Genomic DNA, 22,914 nt, shown 5'->3' on the forward strand with positions numbered 1-22,914 from the left:
AAAGTTTTATTTTCTTACCGATCTCTTTTTAGTATATACATACATAAAAATATTCCTACTAATTTCAAGCGCCTCTGAATCGTTGCGACAAATCACAGAATCGTTCGAATTTACGTGATAACTACACTGTCGAAATCAAACCCATTGTTGATGCGTTTGAAGATGGACACAAAAAGCAGGTGCGCGTAATCGGAGGCGCGTGTCGGTCATTCTGTGCACTGTACACGCAAAACGTGCATACGTACACGAGCGTTGCACCGAAGTCACTGCAACAGTCGCGGATCGCTTGTCCCGCTTGCGGGAACGAGTGCGGAAACGCGCAAAGTCCGTACGAGGTAGAAGAGCGAGGTAGAGGGGCGGGGAAGAGGGAGGAAGGGAGAAAAAGAGAGAAGGAAACTGGCATGTGCACCGGCGTAACCCCAAAACGAATGGTAGCAAGCAGTGAAATAGTTTTAAGGCGACCAAACGTGTTTCTAGGCGGGGGATTACGCACTTCGTATGCGTGTTTTCTGATCTACGGATTATATTTAGCCCGCCACTCCTTAGCCACTCCAGTATCTCTCACCCTCTCCGCTCTCGCTTGGCGGTTCGTTCGACTATGTCGCTAACGAGAGTCGCACGTGCGTCATATTTCGCGCCGAATACTTGTACATGTTGCATATATCGATGCGCATGTAAAGTAATTCACACAGCGAGGGGGTGGGAGAGGGAGAGAGAGAGAGAGAGATGCATGTATTCTCTTTTTGTAATATCTTTAAGAAAGTATTTCGGACGTGTGTTGTTAGTCTAATTATAAGTTTATCAAGTTTACGGAATATTTATATACGGAGTTAGTAACGCGAATATAAATTTTACAATTAACCAAATGCACATATCTTTATTAAGAATAAATAAATTAATTGTAATAAAATAATGGCTACAAAATGTGTTAGTAGAAGTGAAAATACTTAAACATATTAAAAAAAAGAATGTTATAGATACCCTAGTTGTTAAACATAGGTCTCTTTCATTGGCATATCCTATCTTTTAAAAATTCTTATCGAGCGTATGTAGTATAAATAACCGTACCGTAGAATAAATCAAGTTCATGTTTTATGTTAAGCAAACGTTATGTTATCGTCAAAAATACAATACATGACATCTTGTGATAAGAATCCAACGTGATAATAGATAGAAAGAACTGCAAGTCTAGTGACTGGGTGCATTTCTATGTACAAACGTTTTACTTGTACGTACCTTTATGAAATCGTACGAACTTTTTGTAAAAAATTTTAAGCTCATTTAATTGTACGGGTGACTCCAGTCGAAGATCGCATTTGTTGAAAAGTATAGTTCTACATTTTTTATTATTTTCTAGTGGAATAACGAGTGAAACGTAGATTTAATACGAAGTAAAAACGGTAGTGGAAATCGTCATCGCGTGCATTATAATATTATCAAAGAAGCAATGATAGCAATGTATATAGAAACGTAATAATTACTCTGGTGAAAATTTTTCTCAGAATTTTTCATATAATTTTTCTATATAATTTTTTCTATATAATTTTTCTATATAATTTCTATATAATTTTATAATTTTCTCACATTTTTTACAAATCGGAACATTCTTCAGAAAATCTACATCTTTTCTCAAAATTTTTCATATATGTTAATTATGAAATATCATAAGATTTCTAAGATTTTTTTTTTAAGTATAATTTCTGATGAAATGTTATAAAATCTAAAAAATATTAAAACATATTTTTTTTAAATTATGGGATGAGAAATTTCAGAATATTTCAGAATTCACTTGTATGAAAAATTCTGAGAGAAGATGTAGATTTTCCGTATATTTCTGAAAAATGTTTCAAATAAAAATTATGAGAAAAATTTTCATTAGGATAGTATCACACCTAATTAGTTTCCAAAAAGTATTGGGCGGAGACTGTACGAGACATTAAGACATTAAGGGTGTTTCAGATAGTGATAATAAATCATGCGAAAGATGCTGAGAAAGTGTTACAGGAAACACGTTAGTCTAGGAAAATCGTTTATGTAAAATTAATAGAGCAATCAACTTTCACACGTGAAATTGTTGCCGCAGAGACAAAAGAACGAGGGAATAACATTTCACCTTATTAGAAGTCATATATTCTGGCATACACAATTTTTGATAAAGATTGAAAACTGTTTGAAAATTGTGTTCCTGTACTTTTCAATTGTGCATTCTTGAATCATTAATAAATAATCAAGTCTACAATCTTATAAGTAATAGAACCAACGTTTATTACGTATATGTTCTCTTTTAACAATACAGAAAAATACATTGAAATTGTAACAAATAACTTTCGTGAAAATTGTGCGTCAAGGTCGTTGTGAAAAATAGCATCGACATCAGATGTGATAACGAAAATTGATTTTATGTAACATTGCAACATACCGAGCACAAAGTGAGGAAAATACGTGAAAGTAAGAAGTGAAGAAAAGTAATGTTTCTGCTGTTGTTTTAAATATTATGTAATTGTACTTGGACTATCATTGTAACAGAAAATTATTCGCAAATGCAATTCATCTCAAATTGATTCATCTCAATGCTAACCAAATATGACTTTCGCAAGTTTTGCAATATTGTAAATTACGACAATAAATTACGATGTCGAGATAATACCGCGAGATAATACATCAACAACGTTTTCACTTTATCACCTGCATGATACATGCAGTTGTACGCATCGCACATTTCTTTCCTTTATATAACAGTTGAATCCGTAAGAAAATATTTTTCAGCAAACTATTTTTTGTTTCGTTTTAACTTAAGTTTTTGTTTCGTAACATTTGATAATTTGATTTGTCAAGATGTTCATGAAATCGAACGATGATTTCGATAAAAATTATAGCGCAAAATATATAAATGTTTATGACGCATGAAAATCACGCTTAATCCATGTGAAATATTTACAGTTAATTCTTGCAAAAATTTACTTTAAAAAACTTTTAAAACTTAAAACTTAGTTTAGAAAAAACTAAAGAGAAAACAAGAAAGGACACTTTAAACATTTGTTTAATGTAATCTTAAAACTTATTTAAAATTTATGTAAAATTTATTTAAAAAACTAAAAGAAACTAAAGAAATTTAAAAATTGTGAAGAATAAATATCAACAATTTTACAGATTTTCTTTAAAATAATAATTGTAAAATCATGAATTTGCTTAAATTTGAAAGTAAGGCCCCTTCATTTATAAGAAAGCTCACCGTCAAAAAATTATTTCATGAGAACGCGAATGAAAAATCTCATAATGCTATATCTTTTTTCATTCTTGTATCGATCTTGAAGAAGAAAATTGCAAACCGTCGTGTCCTAGTGGCAGTGTCACGTACTATTTGCGGGTCATCTTACAATTAGCCTCACTTAGCCTTACTTTAAAACTTATAGCACTTTAAAAATTCTAGATACAATGAAAATGATAAAATCTTCAGTTTTTCTAAGATTATTTTAAAGTCAGCCTTGAAATTTAGATCATGATTAGATTTGCCTTTATACACACTTTAAATTATCTCAAAAAATTTTAAGTAATAATAATAATAATAATAATAATAATAATAATAATAATAACTAAACTCTTAATTACTTTTAAAAATCTTAATTTCATTTAAAGTCACAATTTTCCCAAGGGAGTTCATTTAGAGAGCAAAACGTTATCATACACACCTTCAGTAAATAGTACAGATACGCCAATAAGATTTCGTAAATTTTTCTCGCGTTAATTTTTGTAATTTGTCAAATGACATCCCGATATGACGCAAAGCCGCGCTGCGTTAGTGTAAGTTTAAATCAAAATTGCGAAACCATAAGTCTAATTCTGTACGGGGAAATAGTGGATGACGGGGAAATAAAACCTGTGGATCAATTTATCGAATCATTCTACTGATCTCCTTCCATGTTCTTCTACATCTACTACAGGTCACTTTCTCGCGAAATCTCCGCATTCCGTCTTATGACAATACAACTCTCTACTTGTCGAACTAGAAATTAGGGTAAAATCGCCTATTATGGGATAGACTCCTAATATGAGATAACGGGGTTTCTGTTAAACTATAATAAGCATATGTGTGGTTGTTTCTATCATGAACTTTTTACTTTTAGAGTAAAACCTGTTCATTAGAAAATTTATTATCAAATCATGCGTGTAGTCGTTGCAAAAAAAGATTTGTGAAATTGGATGTAGTCAAATTTTATTGAGGTTTATAACCTTTAAATCTTGTTTTACTATATAAAAATAAATAGTTGGTAATAAAGTCTGCATACAGTGATAGAGTAAGATCGTATTGGTAGAAAAACACGTGATATAATGATTGTTTAATATTTTTAATAATTTTATTGTTTAATAATTTTTGTAAAGATTAGATTTGATGATTTGATGAAACCGCAAAAAGTGGAAATCGTAATGAAATATTCAGGATATTCCTAGCTATTATGAGAGCATAAACAAACTAAACAATTCAGTATTCCAAAGTGTACTATCGAATGATATGTTAAAAATGATGATTCTATTATTGTTAAGATTTAACACACACACACACACACACACACACACACACACACACACACTCATCAAAAAATTATATAATTATTATGTTATATAATAGTATAATGGCTCAATAATTTAAAAACAAGTTAAAAGAAAAAGGGCCAGAACCTGACCTATAAAATTATTTGACCTATAAAATTGTAGATAAATAAAAAAAATGTCTTAATAAATTAATTAAATGAAATTAAATAACATGCCGGTTAACAACAACAAACAACGTTTCGATAATCGGATTAATTATTATGTATAACATTTAAATTTTTTGTTCCCACTTTTATGTAATATAATAAAAGCGTATATAAAAAACATTTATTTTTATTTTTTTCTTAGTTTCCTATTATGGAATATCATCTCATATAAGGAAATCCTTATGTGTATATTAGGAATCCTTTTTTTTTGAATGAGCAAAATCAACAAAGTATAGTTATTATCGATCGCTAATTTTTGAGGATAAAACTTAAATATATTTCTCATAAATTTGACATGAAGGTAAAAGTTAAGGCGTTACAAATTAAATAAATTACAAGCCTTTAAAAAAGATATCTCATAATAGGCAACTTTACTCTATTCAAAGAGTTAAGATGAAGCTTAAATTATAATAATAAATCATGATCATTAAATTGGTATCAGTCTGCAGAAGGGATCAGAATTCCAAAATAAGTAGTTCTAATTTTTTCCGTATTAGAATGGACCGAGATACAAAATTAAATAAAAATCTTGTAGCACTAACAATAAGACTATTTCAAATTAATCAGAAATAAAATCCTGTTATTTCTCTCCTGTTATTTATTATTTCATATTCACTACTTGCACAAAGACACCTCGCAGAAGAAACGCGACTTCGGAAATATAATTCGTATACATATGTATCATATGTATATGTGCGTTTTTCGTGACATATGACGTATGTACTTCCACATAACGGATTTCAAACACGTGTCGCATATCCGGCATATCGAGAAGAGAAGTCGAATACAGTGCACCGCTAATACAACAGTGCGTATCATGCTTTTTCTACTACAACACGTCATGGAGTTTTTTATAAATTTCTTCCTATATTTTCACTCTAGAATCGAAATGTTGCTTCTAAGACTTTACTCTTTAATGTTTCATAAAATTTCATATTTTCAGTTTTATACGAGTTGTAGGATTTTCCTCAGATACTGTTATACTTAAAGATATTGGAAGAGAAAAAAAAACATTTTCTATTATACATTCGTACTACATACTTTGTGTTTACTTACGTGGGAGTTTTGCTGGGACTTGGGACGAATCCAACCAGGGAGCCAATGATAGGAGGCCGGAAACATTGTAACATCGTATTGATGTAACGTACACCCATGTATAATCGTGTTAACTTTGTATCGATAATTGTCGAAAAGTATTAAAATAACAGAGCGAGCAGTCTTCTTCAACTTTCGACTCGTCTCGCAATTACACTTCTTTTCAGTTTCTACTCTTTAATTTTAATCTAATCTTTAAGATATTAATTAGACCACATTAATAAGAATCGAAACACGTAATTCTTGATCGAGATAATCTCTGAGTGATGCAATTCAACGATTTCGATTGATAGAGCAATATTATGGATCGCTATTGAAAAACTTGGACGTTTTATACAAGCTGAAGATAAAAAATTGACTGATAATAATGCGATGTCCGCACATAAAACTGTTGTTCCTTATCGCTTATTATTATAATCATCACGTTATCTTATTTGACAAATTTCTCCAAGATGTCCCTTTCTTAAATTTTAATCGACTCTAATTGTACATTCTAGAGCGGATTGAAATACGAATCCTTTTATACGTATTCCACTTTACAATACACATTTAGGCATTAATATTCGATGTCAACCTTGCATATGTTCTACGTAGGTACGAATTGACCTTTGACGAATCATAATTTAGGACTTTAAAATTGATTCTTCTTTAATGCGTTCGTTTATGATATGACCTGTTTCTTCTTCTATTTTGTAACGCGTATTCGCGTAAAAGTTTTTAAACATAAAGTATGATTTCGAAGAGAGAGAGAGAGAGAGAGAGAGAGAGAGAGAGAGAGAGAGAGAAGAAGCAATAAACGTTATCCTTGGATATAATTTCACGCCATAAACCTGTTGTCCCGCGGAATAGTGCGTAAGCATACCATGCGCAAAAACGCACGCAGGAAATTATGCCCCGTTACATCGTTCGGTAAAGCGTTGGTCTTTGCGCAAGACGTACGCGCTTCGTCACCTACTTTGTCATTGGATTTCTCGACAAATCTCAAGTCAGCTTTTTTTTATTTGACGAGAGAATTATAAATAAATACACGTTATATATAAGTTTACTTGAGATTATATACTTATCTTTGAAAAATTATATTCAAGAAACGCATCGTAATAAAAGTGTTTTGGAATTTAAATAAAAAAAGAAAGATTAAAATCAGACTTTAAAATAAAACATGGCGATGTTAATCATCCTATCAGTGATATCGATATAGATAACATTAATGAGTTTTCGTTGTTCAAATGCGTACATGTATACGTATACGTATAAAGTCATTTCCTCTCACGATGACAAAGAGATCATACGTGTGCGAATCGTTAAAAGTTCTACGTCAACGAGAGTCTTTAACTAGTGATAATTATTCACGCAATTTCGTTAATATCTGTGAGATTGCATCCAAAGTAACTTTTATTCCCAATTAGAATTGAATTTTTTGCAATGTATCGACAAGTTACACTTTGTCAAATGGTAAAACAAGTTTTCTTAAAGCAAAAATCTCTTAAAAGCTACTTGAAGCAAATATTGAAACTAGTTTTTAAAGAACGAAAAAAGAGTCAATTAATTTGCATGGATCAGTTCTTTCAGTTGATCGACATTTATCATTAAATAATCGATACAACGATATCGCGTAGCGGTACTGTAACCAGACCACTGACGGGGCTAACCGGAAGCGTCTACCGGAACCGGTATCTCTTTTACCGCGCCATTCGCCATCGAGTTGTGATAAATGTAAAAAGTAGGTACATGCGCGCAAAAATACATGCTTTAAATGTACAACAGAAGTAATAACTATTGTTAGGTGTAATAAGTTTTGCAAAAAAAGAATCGGTGCCCGTTTGAAGCAGATTTGTCTGCAATCTGTTGTTTTTACTTTCAATTATACCACTATCGAAACTCTATGTATAATTTCATTTAATTTGTAATTATGTGTAACTTAGGTGGTGTATTAATGAATATATCTATCATCAAATTCGAAATTAATGGATTTCGCGAGATCCAGATAAATTTATTTTTAATTTTTGGATCTGTATAAGAATCCTATCGGATCAACAGAAAAGTGTTACAATGTTGAATTTTCAGATTAAAACCTTAAAATCTACTTTAAGTGACCAGAAAATAGCGAACACGCGTTATCAAAATTATTTATTACTAATTCTGCAATAGCAATTACAGATATGCATCAGTGGAGAAGCATGTCCGTCGATCAGCAACCTTTACAAGGTGAAAAATTATAGCAACGCGTTCGCTCGATCCGATGCCCTCGGCGTAATGAAAGGCTGCTTTACCATTCGATCGTTTTTCTCGCATTTTCTCACATTTGGCGATTGTACCATGCAGAATTGTAGTTACATATAGCAACAGCTTATAGAGAGTGCATATTTGAATATTATTTAAAACGTAATATATACACTGAGAAAAAAATATATACGCGCGCGTGCGTGTGTATACCTATACATGTCTGTATATACAGAGTGTCTGATAATTAACGATAAGACTCTCGCATAGTGGCAGAATAGACTAAACTGAATTGAAAAGTCTTTTATCATTTTGTAATTTTCGTAATAATTAACAAGATAGTATTATAATTACTAAAAATCGCCGAATATTGGTTTTCAATAATTTTTTTCTCAAAATTATTCAATACTATCAACTTTACGGAAAAACAGCAAGAGACAAAAATTGTTTATTTTCTTTTCATAAAGTTCTGAGAATTTTTTCAGAATTTTTTTATACCATATTTTCTCATATTGATAAAAATAATTATCAATAAGAAAATACAGTAATAAAAAATTTGATAAAAAATTGTGAAAAAATTCTTAGAACTTTATGAGAAAAAAATAAACAATTTTTGTTATTTTTCTATAAAATTGATAGTATTTAAATTAAAAATTATTAAAAACCAACATTCGGCAATTTTTAGTAATTAATATCTTGTTAACTATTGCGAAAATTACAAAATGGTAGAGGATTTTTCGACTCAGTTTAATCCATTCTGCCGAATGCGAGAATTTATGTGAGAATTTTATTGTTAATTACCTTGTATATATAATGTTTATGAAACGTTTATAATATGGAAACGGACAGACGGAAAGACGGAAAGACAGGGAGATGAAGATGGAGATGAATATATGTGTGTGCGTGCGTGCGTGCGTGGGTGGGTACGTGGGTGCGTGCGTGCGTGCGTGGGTGGGTACGTGCGTGCGTGCGTGCGTGCGTGCGTGCGTGCGTGCGTGCGTGCGTGCAAGTATATGTTTCTTATGACATAAACATAACGTAAATTATACTCTTAATATTTATCATAATTTCTCATAATATTTATCAATTATAATTAATTTTAGTATTTATAGAAGATAAATACGCGACTTATAGTTTATTATAAGAATACATAAATGTAGATAATTGGCGTTCAATATTAGTACAAGTAAAAGAAAAGATTGGAAATAAACATTATATATAATGATATTATATTATATATTATGACTCCAAGTACGGATGCATAATAAACTACAATCTTTTTTAAATGTAGCACATTTCGCAATTTTCGTGTTTCATCGCGAGAAAAGATTCGTAGATATTTCATTATCATCAGACGGCATATATATGATAAGCAATAAAATATAAATTGATAAAGAGAGAAAAACGTTGAATCATGATGGAAAAAGAATATTACAATCGATATTGTTTGGTGATAAATTTGTAATGTTTCGGTTAAAGCTTTTGCATTGTGTTAGATATTATATTTATTGAAACTATGGATTATAGATCATTATATAGATATAAATAATACACTTTGCACTAATTGTAAGAAATATAATCAAAGCAGACATTTAAAGACAAAAACAAAATCTACTTGAACGAGTTAGAATAGAGCCTACTGCTTTTTCTACAAAAAATTTTATTTGTAGAAAAAGATCATCGATATCGATATATCACTTTGTTTATGCTGACGATTAACTACCTATATCAAGTATCACCACATGACTTTAGTCGCTGAGTCTACAAAATTTCTTAACTTTTATGCTTATTGAGGATTTATTGAGGATTCTGATAAATATGACAAAGGTATAATCTACCAAAAATTTAATTTATCATAAATATTATTACATTATTTGACGAATAGCATTGTTCATTAGTAACAATTGTCGCGTAACATGCAAAAGGATTGTGTAACGCTCAAATGAATTGGAAAATCCATTATTTATCTAAATGTATGTACATACATTTTATGAAAAAATGTTACACCGTTCATTTTTCAATAAATTGAGTTTTTTCTTTCAAGTTGCTCTCTCAGCAAAATATCGATTTCTAATTAAATTAGCTTTAAAAGACAAAGGTAAAATCAATCACACTTAATCGATATTATAACTTAAATCTTAATGTAATTAAGATAGTTTTTCTGTAATTCAGACCATGCATAAAAGTCTCAAACATCGAAATATACTTCCTTTCGAAAGATTCCGACAAACGAATAAGCGATGAAAATTTTCTATACTATTGCCGTTTGCTGTAATGTGCAATCTGTTTACCTACAATTTGATGTGTTAGACACCCGGTATCTCGTCAACATTTTCCGCACTTAAGTGTAGAATTGCATTCGTGTTGGTCGAAGATCGGACGTAACGGCTGTACCGGCTGTACAGCGTGTAAAGTTCAGCGGCAAAGTTTTGCCTCGTGGCAATTTTATTCGATTATATAATTATATCGATTAAGCCTTCAGATGATCGGGAATGAGAAGAAAACGAGAGAGAGAGAGAGAGAGAGAGAGAGAGAGAAAGGCTGAAAAATACGAATAGTCTCAGACAATCCTTTCTTCCATATAACATATGTATATATCGGTAACATCTTTTAACATGAAATAAAAAAAATGAAACAAGTGCATGAAATCATGAAGAAAGAAAAAAAACATACATTTCGTCATTCAAAATATACACGATAATATTTATAATATATTTATATCTATTAGGTGTTGGAATTAATTCGTAGCGTTTTTTAATGAAAGAATGTTATTTATTTCACATGAGCATTAAAAAATACATTAATGAAAGTACTTCCCATCACTTGTAAAACGCTACGAATTAATTCCAACACCTAATATATAATAATAATTTACATCAATTAGATGAATATCTAACAAAATTCATCATTTCGTTATGGAATCAATAAGTTCATGTACAATTTATCAAAGGGCCAACATAACGGGAGTCCGAAATAATTTCGCTACGCCGGCGCTCGCAGATTTCCATAACTATAAGAATGGTAATAAGTATCGATGCGGTAAACCGAGATCCATTGGACCGATCACAAGAGAGCCCCTCAGGGGTGAAAGTCTTATGTCAGAGACATACATCTTATTATACCGGACAAGCGCGTGATCCACGCAGCGGAACGAATTCCGCTCCCACGGAAAGTCCGGGAACGTACTCCCGTCAAGAGAGAAAGAGAGAAAAAATATCCTCTCAATTTTGCAGCAGTGCACGATAACATTGCACTTGCAGATGCACCTGCAATCGAAGTGTGCGCTCTCGAAAGTGATTAGAATGGTTCCCATAACGATAATCACTACACGCCGGTTCATGTTTTAAATAGCTTCGATGTAAGAATAGTAGCACGATTCAACTCCTTTCTATTACATTCTCTATTTAATCATATGCATTAAACGTTACATTAAAATTTTTGCTATTACACTGTAAAAAATTTGTGTGTAAAATTACAACTGTTATTAGTGGGTAATTTTGAGACCATTATAATAGTTGTAAACGTTCATGCATTTGTAAATTTGCAATATGCAAATAAAAATAATTTCTTGGTTTGTAACTAAACAGATTGTGGAACTACAATTACAATGTGAATGTGTAGTTATAGGAACGATAAGACAATACATTTATACATTTATATTATATTATTATATTAGGTGTTGGAATTAATTCGTAGCGTTTTACAAGTGATGGGAAGTACTTTCATTAATGTATTTTTTAATGCTCATGTGAAATAAATAACATTCTTTTATTAAAAACGCTACGAATTAATTCCAACACCTAATACATTTATACATTTATACTATATTATTATACGTTTAACAACAATACGCGAAATATTACTAAAATTTGGATAATTACAGAAAATATTCAAAATATCCTGCTATTTAATTTTTCATATAAAATAAGATATATTTACACAATAAAAGCAAATTTACATAATTTTTGTAGAATTAAATAATTTCTGTAAAATTGCATGATTTTTTTATACTTACAGGACTAATCATGTAATTTTTACATTTATTATATGTGTAAATTTACGGAATTTTTTTATAGCGTAATAAATTTTAATAGCAATTGTTTGATTCATATACAATATTGTAATTTGTATCGTATATCATTAAAATATTAATAATATATTTTCGTTATTAATGCTAATTTATATTGATTTTGACTTGATTTTCTATTAATACAGGCGATTCGATCATTTTTCTTGAAACAGTTTCCTAGTATTTATTAAGATATATCTTTATTATACGTATAATTTATTATACAAAATACATTTAGAAAATAATTTATAGCATTGTTTGCAACGTTCAATGCTATCAATGTTTCAGCGCTATTCCGTTAACGAACCTCTACAGATAATTTTATCGATATAATATCCAATAATATCGCAATCAATCGATACAAATATATCTTATTCTTTCGCACGAACAAACAAGTCACGACATAGGCAATAATTATTAATTTATTCGATTGCAAACGAAAAAGAAACCCGAAAATTTTACGCTCTCTTAAAAATGAAGCGGGCGAAGGCGAACTTGTTAATTATTCGATAATGTTTTCGCTCACCTTGATAGAAAAAAAAGAAATGAAAATACGAGAGAGAAACGTATTTGAGTCTCATAAATCGGCAGATGCATTAACGAGATATGAGATTTTCGACCTTGTAACACATCACCTTTTGTATTTTTCTACGACATATACATTATTGTTACTGTCCTGTGGTAAATTCTGCCGGCTACGATGAACGTGGACGTTTGACCGAGATTATATTCACGTTTCCAAAGAGAAAAACAGGGAAAGGGAGAGAGAAAGAGAGAGAATAAAAAAGAAAAAAAAAATAAAGATATATGTGTTGGAGCTAGTGTCGATTAGAGAGCGCGATCAATTTCGATGGCAACTATATTGCTCTATTTTTAATTTGACATTATGGAGATTTGGAAGTATGCCGAATACACGTAGTCAGCAGACGGTATTATTCGCGTTGCAACCATTCGCGGAAACGTATATTGACACAATTGTTTCATGACGATATAATTATCCGGCGTTAGTCATTCGTGGATAATAACTGATCGACCGGCTACAATTGGATTTGTATCGCAATTATGATGATACGCATCGACGATACATCATTATTACTTAGACGCGGAACTGCGATTTTGCTGAGTTCGTGAGGCTAGAGTGAAAGCACGTCGTTATACATAGATGTACCGCTTTTACCACAGCCGTGGAGTTTCTCGCTTCGCGCAGAAGCGCATCTATGGGCGCATAGGCGCATAGGCGCATAGGCAAGTGCATAGAAGCGCATAAGCTCATAGGCGTAACCGTGTAATTGCATATATGAAACATGAATGACACCGTCGCATTTTTTAAATCTGATTAATAGATATTTTTAAGTAATTGCGTTATTTACCGCATCAACTTCCTTGCATGAGATAGATTATGGAAAACTTATTGCATGATTTATTAACTTTCAATTGAAAGTTTTGTTCATCATCTGTGTGTTACACGATGATATGAATACATTCATTATCTGGTGCTGACTGTGATAATTAAAAAGCGACAGATAAAACAGAGAAGTATTATATATATATATATATGTATGTGTGTGCATCACACGCACTTACCGCGTACTTGTCCTTGTAAAAGAGCGAACTCGTCGACATAGTGCCTCGACCGATGCTCACGATACCCGCTTCAAATCGAAGGTCACGTCGTTCTTCTCATCGTCATTACCGTCATCCACACCTTTTTCTTTCCAATCCGGAAATACTCGTCGCACTCACATTTGACACAGGAACGATACCTAGTCCCTATCGTTGCATAAAGCTGACAGGATAGAAAAAACACAAGATTTAACGTTTGGTTTAACGTCGCGTTGCGTTTAATACTTTTATCTCTTTGAACTTTGTACGTATTTTATGTATTCGATTAATACATGAAATTTAACAAATTCTAGAGATACTTTAACTCTCTTATTTCTCTCTTTTTCGTATTTTTTTGATATGGTATATATCTCGGAGAGAAAAAAACATTAAAATTCAAAAATATATTCTCTGCGTTACAATTGTTATTTTCGTTATCAATTACAAAAGTTTAATTTAAAAAAAAATATATATATATAATAATGTGAATAACAGTATAATGCATATAATAATAATAATAATAAAAGGAGTACGTTGTATCATATTTTCTCAATTCGTAAATATTATCTATTCCTGTCTCATCTTTATTTTATAATTAAAAATCTGTATTCCCGTGCAAACATATACTTGCGAAAACAGACATTTTCTTGATCTCTTCTTTCAAAGCGATAAATCCGTTCTATATTCCCTTGCAGTTTCCTAATTCCTATAAATTAATTGCTCTCTAATATCGCTTTTAATTCACACTATTTTGCGTATTGTACAACTTACATTTGCTCTCTTATCATATTTCTACCTTCGTGAGAAGATTTTGTCCGTATTACGCGAAAAAACGTGCGTAGATACGTCGTACTTGTATCGAGAAGCCGCGCGACTGCACCGTGTCGCGTCGCACCGAGTCGCGTCGCACGATCGATCGATCGATCACGATACAGGGATCAGGGCGCGCCTTTTCACGTTCTCTTACGTTACGTGTCACTCGCGCGCGCCCACGCATGCATATACGCACGCACGCACGCATGCACGATAACGAAAAAGAACGGACGCGCGCGGCGGATGGCAAATCGCACCTGAATCGAGCCTACAGGAGAAAGAAACTGTTGTACTCGCGTCCGCGTGTCCAGTTAGTTCGCGGTAGAAGAATGGCTCCCCACCGGATTTCTTCTCCCCGTGCCCCCTCCTCAACGTATGACCTACAATCTGTAAACTCTGACTTAAACCGCTTTGTTTCTATCCCTGCCGATATGTGCGCGATGTGTGCTGCAATGTATGCGTATTTATTTATTTATATAAATATATCAAATAATTTTCGAATTAGGCTCTAATGAATAAATCAAACAAATAATAAAATAATAGCCTTTCAAAGCTAACATAAGCTGTTAACATGTATGTGTAAATATTCTTTATTAAAATAGACAAAATTATATAAATGTTTTGATTCTTTTGAGTATAATAAAAATTTCCTATCTTAAAATTAATATATTCGCGGATAAGACATCGCAATAACATTTATTTACATGCATATATACAAGGTGTATCTTAAAAAGTGTTCACTAATCATGTAGCGCTATATTTCTGATAAAAAATTGAATCGAAAATTCCTCTATTATTTTACAATTTTCGTATTTTTTTTTTTTAATTATTCAATGAGCAAAATGTATAAAATCGGCACGTAAGACAACTTCAAGATATCTTTAAGAACTCTTTAAAAACATTTTTAAGATAAGTATTTTATAAAAATATTGAAAGATATATATTAAAGTTGTCTTAGGCTGGAATCAGATTACGCATTGAAGATTGAGAGATTGAAATTTGATCAATCAAAACAATAGGAGTTAAAATTTCTTCCTCACTCTGAGGAAAGGACTGGTCAAATTTCAATCTTTAATTTTCAATCTTAATCTTCAATGCATGTCTGATTCTGGTTTTATGTCAATTTTATCTGCATATTTGGCAATCTTTAGGAATTAATTATTGTAAAAATTGCTGTATAGCTCACAACTTTTCGATTCAGTTTTTGATCAGGAATAATATATATGATTAGAAGGTGCTTTTTAAGATACACCCTATATACATAACGTGTTTTTGATGTGTGCTGATTTATTGCGAAATCAGCGTTTTCTTTTCTTATCGCTATGGATCTTCTCAAGCAACCTTCTCTAACTAGTTCACATTAGGCATGTTCGTTTTAGCTGCTTTTGTACCGGTACCATCTTTTTTCCTTTTCTCTCCAAGAGAAAAAAGAGGAAGAAAAATGAACCAATGCAAAAGTTCAGCTAAAAAGAACGGGCTTATTTATAATACAATTAATACATTCTTTCGCGGCGAGAAGGATGAAATAGATACACGAAACATATAACGATACTGTAAGAAATAAACTTGTAAAATAATAAATTTATTAAATTACATCGTAAAGAAAACAATAACGTGCTTTTAAAATATTTTCCGTAAGTTTATGTAGATAAATTGCGGAGAGCAAAACGCAAATTGGCTGCCAATCGAGTCATATTGAGTTTCATGAGAACAACGAGATATCGAAGTGGCGCGAACGCCGAACAATCTAGAATCTCGAATCAGGTTCGCCGAGCGGCCACGAGCGGCGCGCGGCGCGCCGCGCGCGGTGGTGTCAGCGTGAGTGAGTGCGCTACGTGCGCTGTGTGTTTGTTTCATTCTCGTTGCAAGCGAAGCTGTCGAAAGCATGACGCAAGAAAGCCAGTAAGTATCCTAGGATTGACATAAATTAGCGTGGCGATTCGCATCGACAGGCTCGATGATGAGCTTCGTGGCGGCGCGTCCGCGTATAGCTACGAATAACTGTCGCGGTTGTATAAATGCCGCCCCGTGCTTTCCGTAGCATCGCCATGTTGGTGAGACGGTTTTATTGATTCTCCAAGTTTCTCGAGATACGACCTAACCGCATGGCGGCAATCTTTCTTTCGAATGAAAATGCGCGATTATTCGCTCACGTTAATCTCCGTCTCGCGTCGACGTGTCCTTTTTGCTCTTCTCTCCTCCGCCTCTTTCGTACGAATCGAAACGATGTCGCACCGGACGACGGGGATCGATGACTCGCTTCTTCGAAATGCTCGTATTTTCATTTTGCAATGATTAACGTGATAAGCGAATCTCTTCGCGTCGCTGCGCCGCATGATATCGTATGTCGCGCATATCATCGCACTGTAACGACTCGAATAAATCACGATGCGTTGCGAGCTAGCATCGAGCTTTTGTCCCTAACCTATAAAGATACAACAGGTCCTTTATGTACATAGAATACGCACTGTACACGTGGGAATTCGTTTATATGGATTTTTCAGGATACTTGATACTCGAAATGGTAAATACGAGAATGTTTCGAGTAGTGTTACTCTAAAAATTATGCGATATTTTATTCGCACTAGTATAATACTGTATATTAGTATAATACTAGTATAATACTACCTGCTCGTTGCAGAACTCTGGTTAGAATTGAGAACCAGAGAAATATCAAAAGAAAAAAGACGAATTTTTTCCGTGATCAAGTCTGAGAATGTCTCAACTCAAATTTCAATTATTTAGATTAATTATAGATTCATACCGAATCTTTTTTTTTACTTTTTTTTTTCAAATTGAGATATTTTTTCACATCTAGTTCTTATTCAGTTAGAATAATTGAATATTTAAAATTTTTCGAGTTTTATCCTGATTACATTCAACAGAAAAAGCAACTTTGCAATTGTGTTCGAAGATCATTTTATATGATTAGTTTAGATCCAATGAAGAAGTACTTAAAACCAAGACCAGTAATATTAAAGAATTTTGCTACAATTGCAAAGCTGTTTCTGCTATATGCAGCCATGATATGTATACATATATAATATTTTTTGTTCCTTCTTCAACTTTTAGGATACCTCCTCCCCCAGTCATGTGGGCTCAAAGAAAAGATATCTTATATGTTACTATCTGCTTAGAAGATTGTAAAGATCCTGTTATTGAAATTGAACCAGAAAAGATATACTTCAAAGGAGAGGGAGGTACAGATAAAAAAATGCATGAAATCACAATTAATCTGTACAAAGAAATTGAGCCCAGCAAAACCATAAAAAATATGAAGGGCAGGACTTTTGAATTGATTCTTGCTAAGAAAGAAGAGGGACCATATTGGCCACGATTAATTAAAGACAAAACAAAGGCTCACTGGTTAAAGAGCGATTTTAACAAATGGAAGGATGAAGACGATACTGACGAAGAAGGTAACCCGCCAGATTTAGAAGAGGTAAGAACGAATGTCACATGTATTTGTAGCCAAAAGATTATCAAGATATTGTCGATAATGAATATATATATATATATATATATACATATATACTTTTTCCCCGATCTCACAGATGATGCGACAGATGGGTGGTCTAAGTGGCTCGGGCGATAGCAAGCCAAATTTTGACGAGTTGGACGAATTAGGGGACAATGATGCTGATAGCGATGATGAAGATCTTCCCGATTTATATGATTAAAATAATAAAAATAATCACATCGATCAAGTAATTAATTACATTAAAGACAAATGGCAACCTAAGGATAGTGCACGAACGGGCAATATTTCAGTAGGCCTTGCTGTTTGTATCTTCAATTGCAAATTTGTTAAAATGGCCGTGTTGCTAGTAGCAAACGGGGCGCGTAAACTGGACTGAAAAAAAAAAAAGAAAACTAAAGATTCAGTGTGGCAACAATCGATGAACAATCGATGAACAGTAATACAGCTCTCGAAGGTCCTCCGCAGGTCTCTCCCCTCTATTAGCCTCTAGTTCATATACTAAGTTATGGACAAGCTTTTTTAATAATGTACTGTGTAAAGTAACACAAAGAAGATAAGAACAAAAAAGAAATGAAAATAACCAAAATTATGTATGGAATTATTCATTTTAGAAAATCCTGCAAAGTAAATTGGCATCACGAAAATGTTATAAATATGTTGTCTGAGAAAAATATCGATACTTTATTTACTGTCTCTTTGTCGATTAAATCGTTCCGTCTAACACTCCATCCCCATTGATGTATCCCTGTTCTTCGTGTATGTGAATGAGAAGGAAACTCGAGGATGTTAAAAGCAAAATATGTGAAATGTATAGATGTTTATATATTTAAAATATAAATTGTAAACTCTTGTAACGATCACTGGGTGATTGAATTGCATTGCCAGACGATATATAGGTCAAGATGTAGTCACAACTGCTAGGCTATGTCGAGTATCAGATTATTTAACCAACGATACTAGACGCTCCGCGTAAAGCCAAATATCCGGCTGTTATATCCATCGGTAAACTGCGAACCGTTGCAAATTCTTCAGCGGTGGCATAATACAATTTAGTTTGTGGATCCGTGTATCGTGCCTATAAATGAAATGCAATTTGTTTATTTAAATTAGTTTACCGCGCTTTATGAGCTTACGGCATCGAGGAAAAGCTTAATTAAATGTTGACTAGTTGATAAATATTACAGTAACCGTTTTTCTGGATTACTCACCGGTAATCCAGAAATGTCAGAGTATTTTTTTGCAGGTTTGAAGCTCGGCGGTGCGTTAATGGAACTGTCTGAAATTTAAACAAATTTATTTATGCTAAAAACGATACTCTCTCTTTTCTCTGTCTCTCTCTCTCTCTCTCTCTCTCTCTCTCTGTATTTAATACACGTCGCGGAACTATTTTGATCTTAGTCACGTGCAGATTATAAATGATGAAAATGTTTCGTTACGGTTTAAATATTTTCCGACTAATATGTATAAATGCAATGATGAGAGAAAATAAAAATTTTGTCACATTCGATGCATACAATGTTTTATTGTCATTGGCCATGGTAACGAACGTTCTTGAGCCAAGACTTGTTTCAATGATCTCCAAGTGCGTTTCTTCCCAGTGGTGCTAGTCTGTCGAAATTTTTGTTGAAACGAACGATTTTTAAATATGGGCTGCAATTTCTTATTAGCCTCTCGATTATATATTTCTTCGCTTGCCATCTCTCGAGATCTTCTAAAACAGAAGAGCTGTAAATATAATAAACGAGTATACAATTTCTCTCGAATTTTAGAAGATAGGATTTTTATCAACAGAGCTGACTCGGAATAAAAGACTATCATTGGGAAAAAAAAATCTCTTATATTCATAATAAAAACAAAGAGCAGTGAGCCGAATTGTCGATAAATCTATTCTATATAATGAATTCGCTATCAACATCAGAATTATCAGGATATCTATTATTAACACATAAGAATGAAATCCGATCGGAATTATTCCGTTTTCCCCAGAAAACACAAAAGGAATCTAGGGAATAATTGAATAATTCCGATTGGAATCCATTCCGAACACTTGGAAATTATGGATACATAATAAGTGCTCAGAGGTAGCTATTATAAGTTTCAAGCGAGAAGTACATACTTAGAAAAAAGTTGGCACACTTTATCATTCGTTATGAAAATTTAACAGGTTTTACAATGTCAATAAAAATTATATTAACGAACGCTGTATATGCATACGTGGCTCGTAATGAGATATCGCTCCGACATTCTATCGATCATATATATCATAAATATCGTGAGTATATACTTACCTCCTAATAAAACAATCTTGATTTATAAATTATCACTGTTCGCATGATATTGTCAACAGGCTAGTGAGAGGTTAGGAATCTTGAATTAAACTTTAGATTATATACTTTATGGAGGTTCTACAATGAATCTGGTAATAAAAAAAATCTTAGGATCTTAAGTCTGTTTTACGATAGACGCAAGTCGTAAGAAATTGACCAATCACAACTGAATATGAAAAATAATTGACTATGATTGATTAATTTTTAATGGATTATAACTATTATAGAACAGATGTTAAACCTATTCTACAATTGCGTAAGCAGTTGTAAATGGTCGTAGTTGTAACAATTTATCAATCACAGTCGGATATTCTTCTCATATTCAACTAGGATTGGTCAATTTTTACAACTATAATTACGCAATTGTAGATCGGGCTTAAGTCTACAATTGCGTGTGATAAATGGTTGTAGTTGTAAGAATTGATCAATTATAGTCCAATATTCTTTTCATATTCGATTATGAATTTTTACAATTACAAGCATTTATAACTATGCTTACGCAATTGTAGAATAGACTTTATGCCTGTTTTGCAATATGGTCATAAGCTGTAAAGGTATATCCACACAATTTATATAGCTGCATAAACGTATGTATAAAGAGAATTATCCAGTCACATTTCTATCACAAAGATGTACATACATAAAATATGATTGGGTGGAACCACCATGGGTGGGATGTTATTTGTTCACCTTGGTGTACGCGCGAAGGTCAGAGTAGGTCAGATTAGATAGGTTCGAGTAGGTCAGAGAATCGAGTTCGAACTTCGATTTGTGACGAAAAAAAAAATTAGTTGCAGCTCGCACATTGAATAAATATCAGTTGTTACGAGGCGTACAAACGAGACAAACGATGGGACGCAAATTCTTCGTTGGCGGTAACTGGAAGATGAATGGCACAAAGAGCGAGATCGGTAACATCATCGCGTTCCTGAAAACTGGTCCACTCGATCCTAATGCTGGTACGTGGATGCTAGTCACTCTGTACAGAACGTTTCTCGTATTGGAAAAATTAACACCTGTATTATTTATAAAAATTTTATTCAAATTGCAATCGCAAATTATTACATTTACGAGCGCGATAAAATTCAATCGAGCGAATAAAAAAAAACTAATAAAATATATATATAACTATAAAATAAAATAAAAAAGTAAAATGAATATTTAAAATTTCAAAATTTTGTCAAATTACCTTCAGATATTTACATCTAAGAATCTAATAGCGATGTCCTATGATTACATAATGTATCATTTTGTTCTATTTCTTATTTAAATTCTTTAGTCTTCAATCTTTGTATGGAACGTCTGTTTTTAATTAAGAGAATGACATTTTTGTAATTTATAGAGGTTGTAGTTGGCGTTCCAGCGATATATCTTACGTATGTGACTTCCATCGTTCCTAACAATGTTAGTGTCAGTGCACAGAATACGTACAAAGTTGCTAAAGGAGCATTTACTGGTGAAATTAGTCCAGCTATGCTTCTGGATAATGGCATTCCCTGGGTAATTCTTGGCCACTCAGAGCGTCGAAATGTTTTCGGTGAAATGGACGAATTAATTGCAGAGAAAGTTGCACATGCTTTAGAAACTGGATTGAAAGTAAATATAAAAATTATATTTTATTAAATATATATACAATATATATATATTTTTTTTTTCAGAGAATTGATATAAATTATATGTAGAAAAATAATATGCGTATAATGCAACACGATTAATTGTAATAAAAGCAAGACAGAAAAAAATATTTTTTGATTTCCAGGTGATTGCATGTATAGGCGAGAAATTGGAAGAGCGCGAAGCAGGAAAGACCGAAGAAGTAGTTTATAGGCAAACCAAGGCAATAGCAGATAAAATTAAATCTTGGGACAATGTAGTTTTGGCTTATGAACCAGTATGGGCAATTGGTACGGGTAAAACTGCAACGCCACAGCAAGCGCAAGAAGTTCATGAAAAATTACGACAGTGGTTGTCCAAGAACGTTAACCCCAATGTTGCACAAACTTTACGAATTATTTACGGTGGTTCCGTGACAGCAGCCAATGCCAAAGACTTAGCAAAAGAGAAGGATATCGATGGATTTTTAGTTGGTGGCGCGTCACTCAAGCCCGACTTTGTACAAATCGTCAATGCTCGTTGTTGAATATACATGTTGATGAAACAAACATGTTATGAGATTATATCAGATGAAATTTATTCTTACTCGGAGTACGCGCAAGAAGTTGCCTATTCCGTTTGAATATATATAGCTGTTCTGATAAAATAATATCACAAAGGAGAGTTCTATTTTCATTTATCATGTTGAGCTCTTGCAAGGTAGCTATAAATTATAGCTAAAAATTACTCAATGTTGCATTGTTGTCGGACAATTTTACATGATTGATGCTTGTAATTAAATGTTTACTTATAGTGCCACAAATGATGTATCATAAAAAAAAATTAATCGTGTATCTAGCGATTTTTGTAGTATTATTGATATGCGATTATGATTAACATGAACTCGAAAATATCTCAAAAATAACAAATAAATATATTAGAAGGAAAAAACTTGTC

The 22,914-nt window shown here is 32.6% G+C and overlaps 4 protein-coding genes and 1 long non-coding RNA gene across 19 annotated transcripts in view; 2 read left to right on the plus strand and 3 right to left on the minus strand.

Moving 5' to 3' along the window:
- The window catches only part of Nost (Nostrin), a 33,224-nt gene extending 18,327 nt beyond the window's left edge, over window positions 1–14,897 (minus strand). For 3 of the 11 annotated variants that reach the window (XM_087406928.1, XM_087406888.1, XM_087406924.1), the window contains exons 1-2: window positions 14,515–14,897; window positions 13,726–14,449 (exon numbers count right to left, since the gene is read on the minus strand). The gene's annotated coding sequence lies outside the window, so the exon portion shown is untranslated. Of the gene's footprint in view, window positions 1–18; window positions 285–13,725; window positions 14,468–14,514 lie in introns of those variants that run through there. The other 8 variants (XM_087406919.1, XM_087406912.1, XM_087406916.1 and 5 more) reach the window with 6 other exon arrangements.
- A 1,403-nt stretch (window positions 14,898–16,300) lies between these two features.
- Window positions 16,301–18,708, plus strand: p23 (cytosolic prostaglandin E synthase). The gene is made up of 3 exons (XM_011057503.2): window positions 16,301–16,458; window positions 17,629–17,998; window positions 18,111–18,708. The coding sequence occupies exons 1-3, from the start codon at window positions 16,442–16,444 to the stop codon at window positions 18,234–18,236; spliced, it is 513 nt and encodes a 170-aa protein (XP_011055805.1). The 5' UTR covers window positions 16,301–16,441; the 3' UTR covers window positions 18,237–18,708.
- Window positions 18,709–18,839: 131 nt separating this feature from the next.
- LOC105146887 (INO80 complex subunit C) lies at window positions 18,840–20,593 on the minus strand. Of its 3 annotated transcripts, none has more exons than XM_011057506.2 (4): window positions 20,326–20,593; window positions 19,552–19,745; window positions 19,246–19,313; window positions 18,840–19,112 (listed from the first exon to the last, which is right to left on the minus strand). In XM_011057506.2, the coding sequence occupies exons 2-4, from the start codon at window positions 19,733–19,735 to the stop codon at window positions 18,981–18,983; spliced, it is 384 nt and encodes a 127-aa protein (XP_011055808.1). In that variant the 5' UTR covers window positions 19,736–19,745; window positions 20,326–20,593; the 3' UTR covers window positions 18,840–18,980. The 3 variants fall into 3 exon arrangements, with proteins under 3 accessions (XP_011055808.1, XP_011055807.1, XP_011055806.1); XM_011057505.2 differs by having other exon boundaries at window positions 19,552–19,762; window positions 20,326–20,590; XM_011057504.2 differs by having other exon boundaries at window positions 19,552–19,748; window positions 20,326–20,580.
- Window positions 20,187–22,908, plus strand: Tpi (triose phosphate isomerase). 3 transcript variants are annotated; one of them, XM_087406999.1, is made up of 4 exons: window positions 20,187–20,309; window positions 21,156–21,323; window positions 21,707–21,960; window positions 22,124–22,908. In XM_087406999.1, exons 1-4 carry the CDS (start codon window positions 20,210–20,212, stop codon window positions 22,502–22,504), a joined length of 903 nt encoding a protein of 300 aa, XP_087263125.1. In that variant the 5' UTR covers window positions 20,187–20,209; the 3' UTR covers window positions 22,505–22,908. The 3 variants fall into 3 exon arrangements, with proteins under 3 accessions (XP_087263125.1, XP_011055810.1, XP_011055811.1); XM_011057508.2 differs by lacking the exon at window positions 20,187–20,309 and adding an exon at window positions 20,936–21,072; XM_011057509.2 differs by lacking the exon at window positions 20,187–20,309 and adding an exon at window positions 20,947–21,082.
- Window positions 21,184–21,700, minus strand: LOC147910983 (uncharacterized). The gene is made up of 2 exons (XR_015545384.1): window positions 21,554–21,700; window positions 21,184–21,380 (listed from the first exon to the last, which is right to left on the minus strand). It is a non-coding gene; the product is annotated as an uncharacterized LOC147910983 (long non-coding RNA).
- Window positions 22,909–22,914: the final 6 nt, after the last annotated feature.

This window comes from Acromyrmex echinatior, chromosome 1, assembly GCF_024713525.1.
Source record: "Acromyrmex echinatior isolate Ae372 chromosome 1, ASM2471352v2, whole genome shotgun sequence".
Classification (NCBI taxonomy): Eukaryota; Metazoa; Arthropoda; class Insecta; order Hymenoptera; family Formicidae; genus Acromyrmex; species Acromyrmex echinatior.

Bases quoted from the DNA above. Each gene is read 5' to 3' on its own strand.
- p23 (XM_011057503.2), top strand. The intron at 17,999-18,110 runs GTAAGAACGAAT...CCGATCTCACAG, and splicing joins ACCCGCCAGATTTAGAAGAG to ATGATGCGACAGATGGGTGG.
- LOC105146887 (XM_011057506.2), bottom strand. From the start codon at position 19,735: ATGGCAAGCGAAGAAATATATAATCGAGAGGCTAATAAGAAATTGCAG. The intron at 19,314-19,551 runs GTATGCATCGAA...TTTAAATTTCAG, and splicing joins GCCAATGACAATAAAACATT to ACAGTTCCATTAACGCACCG. The intron at 19,113-19,245 runs GTGAGTAATCCA...TTTCATTTATAG, and splicing joins CTGACATTTCTGGATTACCG to GCACGATACACGGATCCACA.
- Tpi (XM_087406999.1), top strand. From the start codon at position 20,210: ATGTCAATAAAAATTATATTAACGAACGCTGTATATGCATACGTGGCT. The intron at 20,310-21,155 runs GTGAGTATATAC...AAAAAAAATTAG, and splicing joins TCATATATATCATAAATATC to TTGCAGCTCGCACATTGAAT. The intron at 21,324-21,706 runs GTACGTGGATGC...TGTAATTTATAG, and splicing joins TCCACTCGATCCTAATGCTG to AGGTTGTAGTTGGCGTTCCA.